General features: G+C 46.9%; 1 protein-coding gene across 2 annotated transcripts in view; it reads left to right on the top strand.

Annotated features, from left to right (window-relative positions):
* LOC124001769 (latent-transforming growth factor beta-binding protein 2-like) overlaps window positions 1-13,441 on the top strand; it is a 160,721-nt gene that overhangs the window by 78,142 nt on the left and 69,138 nt on the right. For both annotated transcript variants that reach the window (XM_046308818.1, XM_046308817.1), the window contains exons 4-5: window positions 11,724-11,944; window positions 13,144-13,314. In XM_046308818.1, coding sequence (XP_046164774.1) covers window positions 11,724-11,944; window positions 13,144-13,314 — 392 coding nt within the window. The remainder of the gene's footprint in view (window positions 1-11,723; window positions 11,945-13,143; window positions 13,315-13,441) is intronic.

Genomic DNA, 13,441 nt, shown 5'->3' with positions numbered 1-13,441 from the left:
GCACCTGTACTGACCTCGCCTTCTGGATGATAGCGGGGTGAACAGGCAATGGCTCGGGTGGTTGTTGTCCTTGATGAACTTTATGGCCTTCCTGTGACATCGGGTGGTGTGGGTGTCCTGGAGGGCAGGTAGGTTGCTCCCGGTGATGCGTTGTGCAGACCTCACTACCCTCTGGAGAGCCTTACGGTTGTGGACAGAGCATTTGCCGTACCAGGCGGTGATACAACCCGACAGGATGCTCTTGGTTATGCATCTGTAGAAGTTTGTGAGTGTTCTTGGTGACAAGACAAATTTCTTCAGCCTCCTGAGGTTGAAGAGGCGCTGCTGCGCCTTCTTCACGACGCTGTCTGTGTGGTTGGACCAATTCAGTTTGTCCGTGATGTGTACGCCGAGGAACTTAACTTACTATCCTCTCCACTACTGTCCCGTCGATGTGGATAGGGGGGGGGGGTGCTCCCTCTGCTGTTTCCTGAAGTCCACAATCATCTCCTTTGTTTTGTTGACGTTGAGTGTGAGGGTATTTTCCTGACACCACACTCCGAGGGCCCTCACCTCCTCCCTGTAGGCCGTCTCGTCATTGTTGGTAATCAAGCCTACCACTGTAGTGTCGTCTGCAAACTTGATGATTGAGTTGGAGGCGTGCATAGCCACGCAGTCGTAGGTGAACAGGGAGTACAGGAGAGGGCTCCGAACGCACCCTTGTGGGGCCCCAGTGTTGAGGATCAGCGGGGTGGAGATGTTGTTACCTACCCTCACCACCTGGGGGTGTCCAGTACAGTACCCAGTTGCTCAGGGCGGGGTCGCGACCCAGGGTCTCGAGCTCGATGACGAGTTTGGAAGGTACTATGGTGTTAAATGCTGAGCTGTAGTCGATGAACAGCATTCCTCTTGTCCAGATGGGTTAGGGCAGTGTGCTGCGTGGTTGCGATTGTGCCGCCTATTTGGGCGGTAAGCAAATTGGAGTGGGTTTAGGGTGTCAGGTAGGATGGAGATGATATGGTTCTTGACTAGTCTCTCAAAGCACTTCATGATGATGGAAGTGAGTGCTACAGTCGTTTAGCTCAGTTACCTTAGCTTTCTTGGGAACAGGGACAATGGTGGCCCTCTTGAAGCATGTGGGAACAGCAGACTGGGATAAGGATTGATTGAATATGTCCGTAAATACACCAGCCAGCTGGTCTGCGCATGCTCTGAGGACGCGGCTGGGGATGCCGTCTGGGCCTGCAATCTTGCGAGGGTTAACATGTTTAAATGTTTTACTCGCGTCGGCTTCAGTGAAGGAGAGTCCACAGGTTTTGGTTGCGTGCCGTGTCAGTGGGCACTGTATTGTCCTCAAAGTGGGCAAAAAAGTTATTTATTTAGTCTGTCTCGGAGCAAGACATCCTGGTCCGCGACGGGGCTGGTTTTCTTTTTGTAATCCGTGATTGACTGTAGACCCTGATACATACCTCTTGTGTCTGAGCCGTTGAATTAAGACTCTACTTTGTCTCTATACTGACGCTTAGCTTGTTTGATTGCCTTGCGGAGGGAATAGCTACACTGTTTGTATTCGGTCATGCTTCCGGTCACCTTGCCCTGGTTAAAGCAGTGGTTCTCGCTTTTTTTGGATCAAGGGGTTAGTTTGAGAACAGGGCTGGCCGATATTGCCAAAATATCATATCGCAATATTTTTCTCATTTTTGGCAGTATGTGACGGTATTTGATGTTTCTGAATGGGTGGAGCAGGGGAGTGGTGGAGTGGGTCTATGTGGTGAGGGGTAGAGCAGGGTAGTGGTGGGGTGGGTCTACGTGGTGAGGGGTAGAGCAGGGTAGTGGTGGGGTGGGTCTAAGTGGTGAGGGGTAGAGCAGGGTAGTGGTGGGGAGGGTCTACGTGGTGAGGGGTAGAGCAGGGTAGTGGTGGGGTGGGTCTAAGTGGTGGGGGGCAGAGCAGGGTAGTGGTGGGGTGGGTCTAAGTGGTGGGGGGTAGAGCAGGGTAGTGGGGTGGGGTGGGTCTAAGTGGTGGGGGGGGTGGGGGGTGGAGAGGGTAGTGGTGGGGTGGGTCAGGGTGGGGGGTGGAAGGGTAGGGTGGGGTGGGTCTAGGGGGGGGGTGGAACAGGGTGGAGTCTAGGGGGTGGGGGTGGAGTGGTGGGGGTGGGTCTAGGGGGTGGGGGGTGGAGCATGGTGGTAGTGTATCTGGGACCATCAGATGAATGTAGGCGCTGCCTGGGGCCTAGCTTAGAGTGCTGCTGTTTCTGACGTGCACCACTAGCAGAAGTGATCTGTTTTGAGAGCCCCCCTAGTATCTGGCTGTTCCTGGTAGCACAACAAAGCCTCCTCGCAGAATATCACAACGAAAACATTGGTTTCTATACCCCCCACTTCAAAGAATGCCTGCCATTTTACTTGGCAGGGTTATTGTAATTTAAAGCTATTAACAACTCGATTTACGGGAATCTTCTTCAGTTTCTGGTTCTGTCCTCTGTTTTGATTGGGCTGTACTATCAGCACAGGGCGATATCGCCCCCTAATTGGCCCCTGATCCCTCTCTTATTATTGTCAAATGCCACGGTAGGAGCAGCCAATCACATTGCCTGCCACTTTTTGCAAGACGTGTTATGCCTATGTCGTAATGCTGAAATGGGTTTGAAGATCATAACAACCCCTTGCCATAATAGTTATAGGCCTACAGTCTAATGCTTAGGAGGGGCTACGATATGTGTTTTCTACCAAGCAGGATTAGACCGTTACAGTGATTAGTGATTTCCCAAACGTGATAACTTCAAATTTTCTCCCACATATGTAGAATGACCAACGAAAGCAGTCACTGCCAAACCGAGCTTCTCGCTCAGAATGATTCCAAAAAGTCAGTTGTAATCATCCCAGGGCTTTCTTCAGGTGTTTGAACACAGATTGTCTTGTGTGTTTAAGGTCCTCTGAGATCCGCCAGAGTTTTGATTTCTTTACAATGATAATGATGTAAAGTAGAAGCAGGCCTTGCTGGTACTGGGTTAAGACAGTAAAGACCCAGGCCTGGTCTCCATCCGGATCTCACCTCTACCTGTAGTGTACTCTAACTCTGAGGGGTGAAAGCATAGGATAAAATAGGGGTAAAGCCAGAATTAGAAGATAGTTTAATTTGTGAAACGCCTTCCATGCAAACTCAAAACCCAACAATGCAATAATCAATAATAATGTAATACTGGGAGAAAAAAAACACAAGAAATGTGTTTGTGAGTGGGTGTGCGTGTGTGTGTGTGTGTGTGTAGAGTCTGCATAAATGTACGTGCATATTACTTGTGAATGAGCAGATGATGGTGTGTGAGTGTGTGTGTGTGTGTGTGCAGGGCCCAGTGAGTGTGCATAGAGACAGTGCAACACTAAAAGGTCAATAAGGATATAAGGTTCATTTGTTTTGACAGCAACATATGTTTCTAACAACTTTATATCATCCATCACACGCATGCACACACACGGCCCCTCAGTATGGCTCTCAGACGTTTGTCATTTCATTTGCTGAGTGGTAAACGTAATTATTATTTGGTCTCACATGAATTCCATCATGAAGTACTCAAAAGCCTAAGGTCTATTGAGGTGGGGAACAGTTCAGTTGGTAATTAGTTGTTAGTTGTTCAGCTGTGTTTTAGCTGTGTAGTCCTATTCACAGCTCTCACAGCATTTACACAGAAAGCCCAATTCTGATCTTTTCTTCACTAATTGGTCTTTTGAACAATCAGATCAGCTCTGAAAAAGATCTGATGTGATTGGTCAAAAGAATAATTAGTGGGGGAAAAAAAGATCAGAATTGGGCTGCCTGTCTATACGCAGCCTAAAGACGTTTTTGTTTGATTTTGGACACAACATTTCGGAGCCGAAGTCTACGCCCCTTCGTCGGTGATTGGTCAACAGTAGGGATTCTTCAATAAAGTCTACGCTCCTTCGTCGGTGATTAGTCAACAGTAGGGATTCTTCAATAAAGTCTACGCTCCTTCGTCGGTGATTAGTCAACAGTAGAGATTCTTCAATAAAGTCTAAGCTCCTTCGTCGGTGATTAGTCAACAGTAGAGATTCTTCAATAAAGTCTACGCTCCTTCGTCGGTGATTAGTCAACAGTAGGGATTCTTCAATAAAGTCTACGCTCCTTCGTCGGTGATTAGTCAACAGTAGGGATTCTTCAATAAAGTCTACGCTCCTTCGTCGGTGATTGGTCAACAGTAGGGATTCTTCAATAAAGTCTAAGCTCCTTCGTCGGTGATTAGTCAACAGTAGGGATTCTTCAATAAAGTCTACGCTCCTTCGTCGGTGATTGGTCAACAGTAGAGATTCTTCAATAAAGTCTACGCTCCTTCGTCGGTGATTGGTCAACAGTAGAGATTCTTCAATAAAGTCTACGCTCCTTCGTCGGTGATTAGTCAACAGTCTTCAACAGTAGGTCAACAGTAGATTCTTCAATAAAGTCTACGCTCCTTCGTCGGTGATTAGTCAACAGTAGGGATTCTTCAATAAAGTCTACGCTCCTTCGTCGGTGATTGGTCAACAGTAGAGATTCTTCAATAAAGTCTACGCTCCTTCGTCGGTGATTGGTCAACAGTAGGGATTCTTCAATAAAGTATTTCTTGTCATTCAACGAGAGATGACTTGCTTTCATACACATTTTTACATTGGGAAATATTGCACCAAACATCTTAGATGGAAAATTGTACGACTAAGAACTCCTCGGCAAACACGTACAAATTTATGACGCATTTCTTGAGTTGTCTTAGATTAATTTAGACTATTTTGAGGAAGTGTATACTGGCTACGGCGTCTCAAAATGGACAAACTTTTTCGGATGCTTTTTTTCTTGTTTTTCAAGCGAATGTCTTTTAAGACCACTCGTTCGGTTCGGCTAGTCGACTTCAGCTAGGTGAACCAGCCGAACTGAAGCATGCTGGCGCCTTAAGAGATCCCAGCCTGGTTTATTACTACCAGCCTGGTCCGTGGAGTTCAGGAACACATATCTGTGTGTGAGTGGCGACATGAGACTCAAGCCTGTATTTCTATTTTGGACTATGGAAGGCAAGAGCAAATTCAATACATTTGTTTCAACTAATTCAATCATTCCTCATTGCTGTCTTTTGTTCTTCATCATCATGATGATAATGTGGCCCTCCCTGTCATGGCAGATACTGATTTAATTCAAATGGCATGGTATATCATTTTCTACTGAGTGTGGACCCATTGCACTTTTCTGTTTGTGTGAATTCACTGGTTTTACACACCAGCCAAGCTTCTTGGAGAGCGCAATGTTTCCCTTTTGATATCATTTTATACTGAATATTGTTTGTACGGCTCACCTCATGCTGTGAGGAAATAGTTTGCCATTGGGTACAAAAACGTCTGGCTTGGCCCAGGAAGTGAAGTGAGGCAGGATGCGTGCAGGCCAGGTGTCACACTCAGGAACAGACAAAAACCATCATGACCTGGTCAGGGCTGGCAACCGTACCACCATGCACCACTCCCCTGCTCCAACACCCGGCTGATTGATGACTGATACAAGCACATCAGGTTTCCCCAATGTAATTTCCTACGGAGAGGGTCTCTAGTAGGGGAGTCAGGAAGGACTGGCTCAACAGCTGTCAGCTAGGTGCATGTTGTCTTTCTGAAGGATGGTTTATATGAGGACCGTTTGTCTCCATTTCTCCTTTTCACTAAGGGTCATGTTACGCTGGCAACAGGAATGTGGTTTGGACTCTCTGAATAGCAACATGCTGAGTCTTGAGCTGCTCAGTACAGCTGAGGCGGAGGGTTTGTAGTTTAAGACAGAGGATCCGGCAGCCAATTTAGTTAGATGGTGTGGAGCAGCAACATCCTATAAGGACCGACCCAACACCTGACATAAACCATTCACATTTGAAACAGGTATATTGTTAATGAACAGTTATTATACACTTTTACAGCAATAATAGGGCTATTGCACACTTTACATTACAATGGCCGTTAACTTGGCATGATAAGTATAAACATTTGCGTTTCTGATAAGCAATGAAAACACCCCCGAAACGGGAGAAACCAATTACCAGGAGGCGTGTAAATACAATGCTAAATAGATTATAAAGGTAACCAGACTGCCATTTGTTCAGTCAATAAAAAGTACAATGTTCAATGGACTATCCAATTGTTAGTAGCTATTATCTTGTCTCATCGCTACAACTCCCGTACGGGCTCAGGAAAGTCATGCGTCCTCCGAAACACAAGCCAACCAAGCCACACTGCTTCTTAACACAACGTGCATCCAACCCGGAAGCCAGCCGCACCAATGTGTTGGAGGAAACACCGTGCACCTAGCGACCTGGTCAGCACGCACTGCACCCGGCCCGCCACAGGAGTCGCTAGTGCGCGATGAGACAAGGATATCCCTACCGGCCAAACCCTCCCTAACCCAGACGATGCTAGGCCAATTGTGCGTCGCCCCATGGACCTCCCGGGTCACAGCCGGCTGCGACAGAGCCTGGGCTTGAACCCAGAGTCTCTCGTGTTACAGCTAGCACTGCAATGCAGTGCCTTAGACCACTGTGCCACCCAGGAGGCGAATGTTATTGTTATTCTAAATCAGTGGTTTCATTTCATCCTTAAATAACTTGAAGCATTGCAGGTGTACAACTGTGAGGAGCTGATTCTCTGACTAAGGGCTTGGGTCTGTCTCCTCTCTGTCTTGTGTTGTAGTCTGCAATGTGGTCGGTGGGAGACCAGGCCAGTGGGATGCAGATGTTTTAAGGGGTGAAGTAATTCCCGTCCGTGGTGTAATGCTGCCCACAGAGCCCAGGTAGAGGAGGTCTGACAGAGAAAGCACGTGCCTGGTCCACTGCTCTCACATGAGCTCTGCTTCTCCCCCGCACACTGCTGCTGTTTGTAATTACACCAAATCAAATGCTCACAGCACAGGCAGCCAGAAGTGTGACCGCTTTGTTCTTCCATCAGATTTGTAATACTTCCTCCAACACTGTTTAACACTCGGGCTATTGCCCACCAGGCACACACACACACACACACACACACACACACACACACACACACACACACACACACACACACACACACACACACACACACACACACACACACACACACACACACACACACACACACACACACACACACACACACACACACACACACACACACACACACACACACACACGTGCAGATGGATCCAAAGGGAAATCATGAGTGTTATTCACCCAATTCCCGGATGCTTTATTTTCTCTTAATCAGTGGTGACTGGTCGTATATTACAAAATACCTTTTATACTAAACATAATCTTCTATTAATTAGCCATGCACATGCTGCTCTGACCAACAACAGATGTGAGACAGTGGATTACTGTAGGACCTAAGTACGGTATAATATTCTTGATTCAATTAAAGCAAAATATGTCAAAACATATGGAATCAATTAAGTAATGCTATGACCTAAGACAAATATAATGCTATGACCTAAGACAAATATAATGCTATGACCTAAGACAAATATAATGCTATGACCTAAGACAGACATAATGCTATGACCTAAGACAGATATAATGCTATGACCTAAGACAGATATAATGCTATGACCTAAGACCGGTATAATGCTATGACAAATAATGATGGCGCCGGAGTGGCTGGCTGCTGTCTTACCGGCTCAAAACCAACCATGCCATTTTTTTTTGCGTTGTTCGTAACTTGTTTTGTACATAATGTTGCTGCTACCATCTCTTATTGCTGAAAAGAGGTTCTGGACATCAGAACTCCGATTACTCACCTCAGATTAGACTAAGAGTTTTTCTTCAATGAGTCGGACGGGAGGGATATACTGCAGACACCCGACCAGATCCCCGTCAGACTGAGATTTCAGGGTGCTTGTCAAGACCAGGCGACGAGTGGCTAATCTGCCTCTGCCTTCCATCCTGCTAGCTAATGTTCAATCGCTGGAAAATAAATGGGACGAACTGAAAGCACATATATCCAACCAACGGGACATTAAAAACTATAATATCTTATGTTTCACCGAGTCGTGGATGAACGACGACATTAAGAACATACAGCTGGAGGGTTATATACACTATCTGCAGGATAGAACAGCAGCCTCTGGTAAGACACGTGGTGGGGGCCTATGCATATATGTAAACAACAGCTGGTGCACGATATCTAAGAAAGTCTCAAGGTTTTGCTCGCCTATCTACCAAGAGAGTTTTCATCTTTATTATTGTAACTGTCTACATACCACCATAGACCGATGCTGGCACTAAAACCGCACTCAATGAGCTGTATACCGCCATAAGCAAACAGGAAAGAGCTCATCCAGAGGCGGCGCTCCTAGTGGCTGGAAACTTTAATGCAGGGACACTTAAATCAGTTTTACCTCATTTCTATCAGCATGTTAAATGTGCAACCAGAGGGAAAAAAATTCTAGACTACCGTTACTCCACACACAGAGACGCATACATTTGGCAAATCTGACCATAATTCTATCCTCCTGATTCCTGCTTACAAGAAAAAATTAAAGCAGGAAGCACCAGTGACTCCGTCTATAAAAAGTGGTCAGATGAAGCAGATGCTAAACTACAGGACTGTTTTGCTAGCACAGACTGGAATATGTTTTGGGATTCTTCTGATGGCAATGAAGAGTACACCACATCAGCCACTGGCTTTATCAGTAAGTGCATTGATGACATCATCCCCACAGTGACTGCACGTACATACCCCAACCAGAAGCCATGGATTACATGCAGCATTCGCACTGAGATAAAGGGTAGAGCTACCGCTTTTAAGGAGCGGGACTCTAACCCGAAAGCTTAAAAGAAATCCCGCTATGCCCTCTGACAAACCATCAAACAGGAAAAGCTTCGATACAGGACTAAGATCGAATCGTAGTACACCGGCTCCGACGCTCGTTGGATGTAGCAGGGCTTGCAAACTATTACAGACTACAAGCACAGCCAAGAGCTGCCCAGTGACATGAGCTTACCAAACAAGCTAAACTCCTTCTATGCTCGCTTCGCGGCAAGTAACACTGAAACATGCATGAGAACATCAGCTGTTCCAGACAACTATGTGAGTACACTCTCCGCAGCCGATGTGAGTAAGACCTTTAAACAGGTCAACATTCACAAGGCCGCAGGGCCATACGGATTACCAGGATGTGTACTGCGAGCATGCGCTGACCAACTGGCAAGTGTCTTCACTGACATTTTCAACCTCTCCCTGTCTGAGTCTGTAATACCAACAAGTTTTAAGCAGACCACCATAGTCCCTGTGCCCAAGAACACTAAGGTAACCTGCTTAAATGACTACCAACCTGTAGCACTCACGTCTGTAGCACTTACGCCATGAAATGCTTTGAAAGGCTGGTCATGGCTCACATCAACACCATTATTCCAGAAACCCTAGACCCACTCCAATTTGCATAACGCAACAACAGATCCACAGGTTATGCTATCTCTATTGCACGCCACACTGTGCCTTTCACACCAGGACAAAGGAACACATATGTGAGAATGCTATTCATTGACTACAGCTCAGCGTTCAACACCGTAGTGCCCTCAATGCTCATCACTAAGCTAAGGACCATGGGACTGAACACCTCCCTCTGCACTTGTATTCTGGACTTCCTGATGGGCCGCCCCCGAGTGGTAAGGGTAGGTAACAACACATCTGATCCTCAACACGTGGGCCTCTCAGGGGTGCGTGCTCAGTCCCCTCCTGTACTCCCTGTTCACCCATGACTGCATGGCCAGGCACGACTCCCAACACCATCATTAAGTTTGCTGATGACACAACAGTGGTAGGCCTGACCACCGACAACGATGAGACAGCCTATAGGGAGGAGGTCAGAGACCTGACCGTGTGGTGCAAGGACAACAACCTCTCCCTCAACGTGATCAAGACTAAGGAGATGATTGTGGACTACAGGACAAGGAGAACTGAGCACGCCCCCATTCTCATCGACGAGGCTGTAGTGGAGCAGGTTGAGAACTTCAAGTTCCTTGGCGTCCACATCACCAGCAAACTAACATGGTCCAAGCACACCAAGACAATCGTGAAGAGGGCACAACAAAACCTACTCCCCCTCAGGAGACTGAAAAGATTAAGCATGAATCCTCAGATCCTCAAAAGGTTTTACAGCTGCACCATCGAGAGCATCCTGACGGGTTGCAATTACTGCCTGGTATGGCAACTGCTCGGACTCCGACCTCAAGGCACTACAGAGGGTAGTGCGAACGGCCCAGTACATCACTGGGGCCAAGCTTCCTGCCATCCAGGACCTCTATACCATGCGGTGTCAGAGGATGGCCCTAAGAATTGTCCGACTCCAAGCCATAAGACTCCTGAACATCTAATCAAATGGCTACTCAGACTTTTTTCATTACCTTCCCTCCCCCTCTTTTACACCGCTGCTACTCTCTGTCGTTATCACTTTAATAACTCTACCTACATGTACATATTACCTCAACTAACCGGTGCCCCCACACATTGACTCTGTACCGGTACCCCCCTGTATATAGTCTCGCTTTTGTTATTTTACTGCTGCTCTTAATTTTTTTTGTTATTCTTGTCTCTTACTTTTTGGGGGGTATTTTCGTAAAACTGCATTGTTGGTTACAGACTTGTACGTAAGCATTCCACTGTAAGGTCTAATACCTGTTGTATTCAACGCATGTGACAAATAACATTTGATTTGACCTAAGACAGATATAATGCTATGACCTAAGACAGACATAACGCTATGACCTAAGACAGACATAAAGCTATGACCTAAGACAGACATAAAGCTATGACCTAAGACAGACATAACGCTATGACCTAAGACAGACATAACGCTATGACCTAAGACAGACATAAATCAAATCAAACTTTATTTGCCACATGCACTGAATACAACAAGTGTAGACTTTACCAGTTCAGTTCAAGAATAAGAAAATATTTACCAAGTAGGCTAAAATATACAGTAATAATAAAAAGTAACACAATAAGAATAACAATAATGAGGCTATATACAACGAGGCTATATACAGGAGGCACCGGTACTGAGTCAGTGTGCAGGGGTACAGGCTAGTTGAGGTAATCTGTACATGTAGGTGGGGGCGATAACAGACATAATGCTATGACCGAAGACAGACATAATGCTATGACCGAAGACAGACATAATGCTATGACCGAAGACAGACATAACACTATGACCGAAGACCGACATAACGCTATGACCGAAGACAGACATAATGCTATGACCGAAGACAGACATAACACTATGACCGAAGACAGACATAACGCTATGACCTAAGACAGACATAACGCTATGACCGAAGACTTCTGTAGCTCAGTTGGTAGAGCATGGCGCTTGTAATGCCAGGGTAGGGGGTTCGATCCCCGGGACCACCCATACGTAGAATGTATGCACACATGACTGTAAGTCGCTTTGGATAAAAGCGTCTGCTAAATGGCATATATTATTATATTATTATTATAACGCTATGACCGAAGACAGACATAACGCTATGACTGAAGACAGACATAACGCTATGACCGAAGACAGACATAACGCTATGACCGAAGACAGACATAATGCTATGTTTTGTGTGTCAAACTCTCACAAATACAGTAGGACGTTATGTTTAACATGTTGACCATGTGTAAGTGGCGGTGTTCTGTATGTTGTTTGTGTTTGTTTACTGACTGCTGTAGAGAGAGAGTTTTAAAGGATCTGGTGTCATCTGTCTTGTTACCAGGACCCAGGTGAGGCGAGGACCAGCCGACACTTCGTCTCCCCAACAGACTGGGACGTCTCGCACAGTCAAACGATACCCATCATCCACTGGCCCCATCACCTCCAACGCCCTGCCCAAAGGCAACGGACATGACAATGGGAAGGGGAATGGTCGTAACGGCCACAGACCCACCACCAATGTCCACACCGACAGACAAGTCAACGATGCAGTGGCGCCAGCAGGTAATGACCAGAAAAGAAAAAAATTATTTCATCCAAGTCGATACCACTGTTCTTTATTACCCTGCTTTCTAACCAAATTAAAACAAATATACCCTACGGTATGCAGGACACACACACACACATTTTTGTCCCGCACCATTGGTTAGAGCCTGTAAGTAAGCATTTCACTGTAAGGTCTGTACATGTAGGTGGGGGCGATGACAGACCTAGTGCTATGACCAAAGGGTCCACTGTAAGGTAACCTGTTGTATTCGGCGCACGTGACAAATAAACTTTGATTTGATTTGACACATACTCATAGTGAATTTCTGTCTTCACTGAATGGAACATTAGATTTGGGGGGGGAGTGGTGTTGGCTCCGTCCCAGGCTCCCCTCCCTCCCTGTGGTTTTCATCACATGAGCGACAGATGTTTGATATCTGCTCTCTGCTCTGGAGTGTCTGCAGTGTTCAATCACTGGACAGCCGTGCTCCCTCCCTTAGGACCCAGAGAGGGAGGTGGGAAGAAGGGGGAGGCACCACGGTCCTCATTGTCACCTCAGCCCCATGACAGGCTGCACCCTGACATAACCCTCCCCCACCACCAGAAACTTCCAGAAACCCCTCCAACCCTCTCAGAACAGAACAGAGCCCTCTGTAAAGCTGTCTGTTGTCTGAGTTTCTCTTGTTTTTCCCTCCTACTAGGGCAACAGTGTTGAACAGCTTCCCACCATTACAGGTTTACTCACACATCTAGAACACCTTTTCCCAATAATAAAGGCTTGGAGGACAAGCATCCTCTCAGCTGTACCATTCCAAGGCACTGACACAAACACACTCACGCATAAACAAACACACACACACTCATATTAACCTCCCCTTCTGTTGGGCTAGCCAGGCAGGAGGGCCAGAGATTGTCTGTCTGTCTGTCTGTCTGTCTGTCTGTCTGTCTGTCTGTCTGTCTGTCTGTCTGTCTGTCTGTCTGTCTGTCTGTCTGTCTGTCTGTCTGTCTGTCTGTCTGTCTGTCTGTCTGTCTGTCTGTCTGTCTGTCTGTCTGTCTGTCTGTCTGTCTGTCTGTCTGTCTGTCTGTCTGTCTGTCTGTCTGTCTGTCTGTCTGTCTGTCTGTCTGTCTGTCTGTCTGTGGCTCGTTAAGAATGCAGCTCTTCTCCAGCGCAGCGCTGCTCCTGCTCACCCATGTCTCTGTGTGTTGCTGTGCTCCAGGGGCCAACCTTACCTCCAACCTGGACCGCATCAAAATCGTCTTCACCCCCATGGTGTGTCGGAGGGTGTGCAGTGGCGGCCGCTGCTACAACAACTGTGAGAAGGGTGACACCACCACCGTCTACAGTGAGAACCAGCACCAGCCACCCAAGACCCAGGGCTTCAGACTCTGTGAGTCCCCCCCCCCCCCACTGTCTGAATGTAGTCCAGGGGAATGAGGGGATCCTGATAGGTAAACCCATTCCCACTGCGGCACTGTCAACACTGAATAGCAGGCAGTCAGGGAGAGAGAGGGGAC

The sequence above is a fragment of the Oncorhynchus gorbuscha genome, linkage group LG17, assembly GCF_021184085.1.
Source record: "Oncorhynchus gorbuscha isolate QuinsamMale2020 ecotype Even-year linkage group LG17, OgorEven_v1.0, whole genome shotgun sequence".
In the NCBI taxonomy this organism is placed as follows: domain Eukaryota; kingdom Metazoa; phylum Chordata; class Actinopteri; order Salmoniformes; family Salmonidae; genus Oncorhynchus; species Oncorhynchus gorbuscha.
This window is presented reverse-complemented; position numbering and strand designations above follow the sequence as displayed.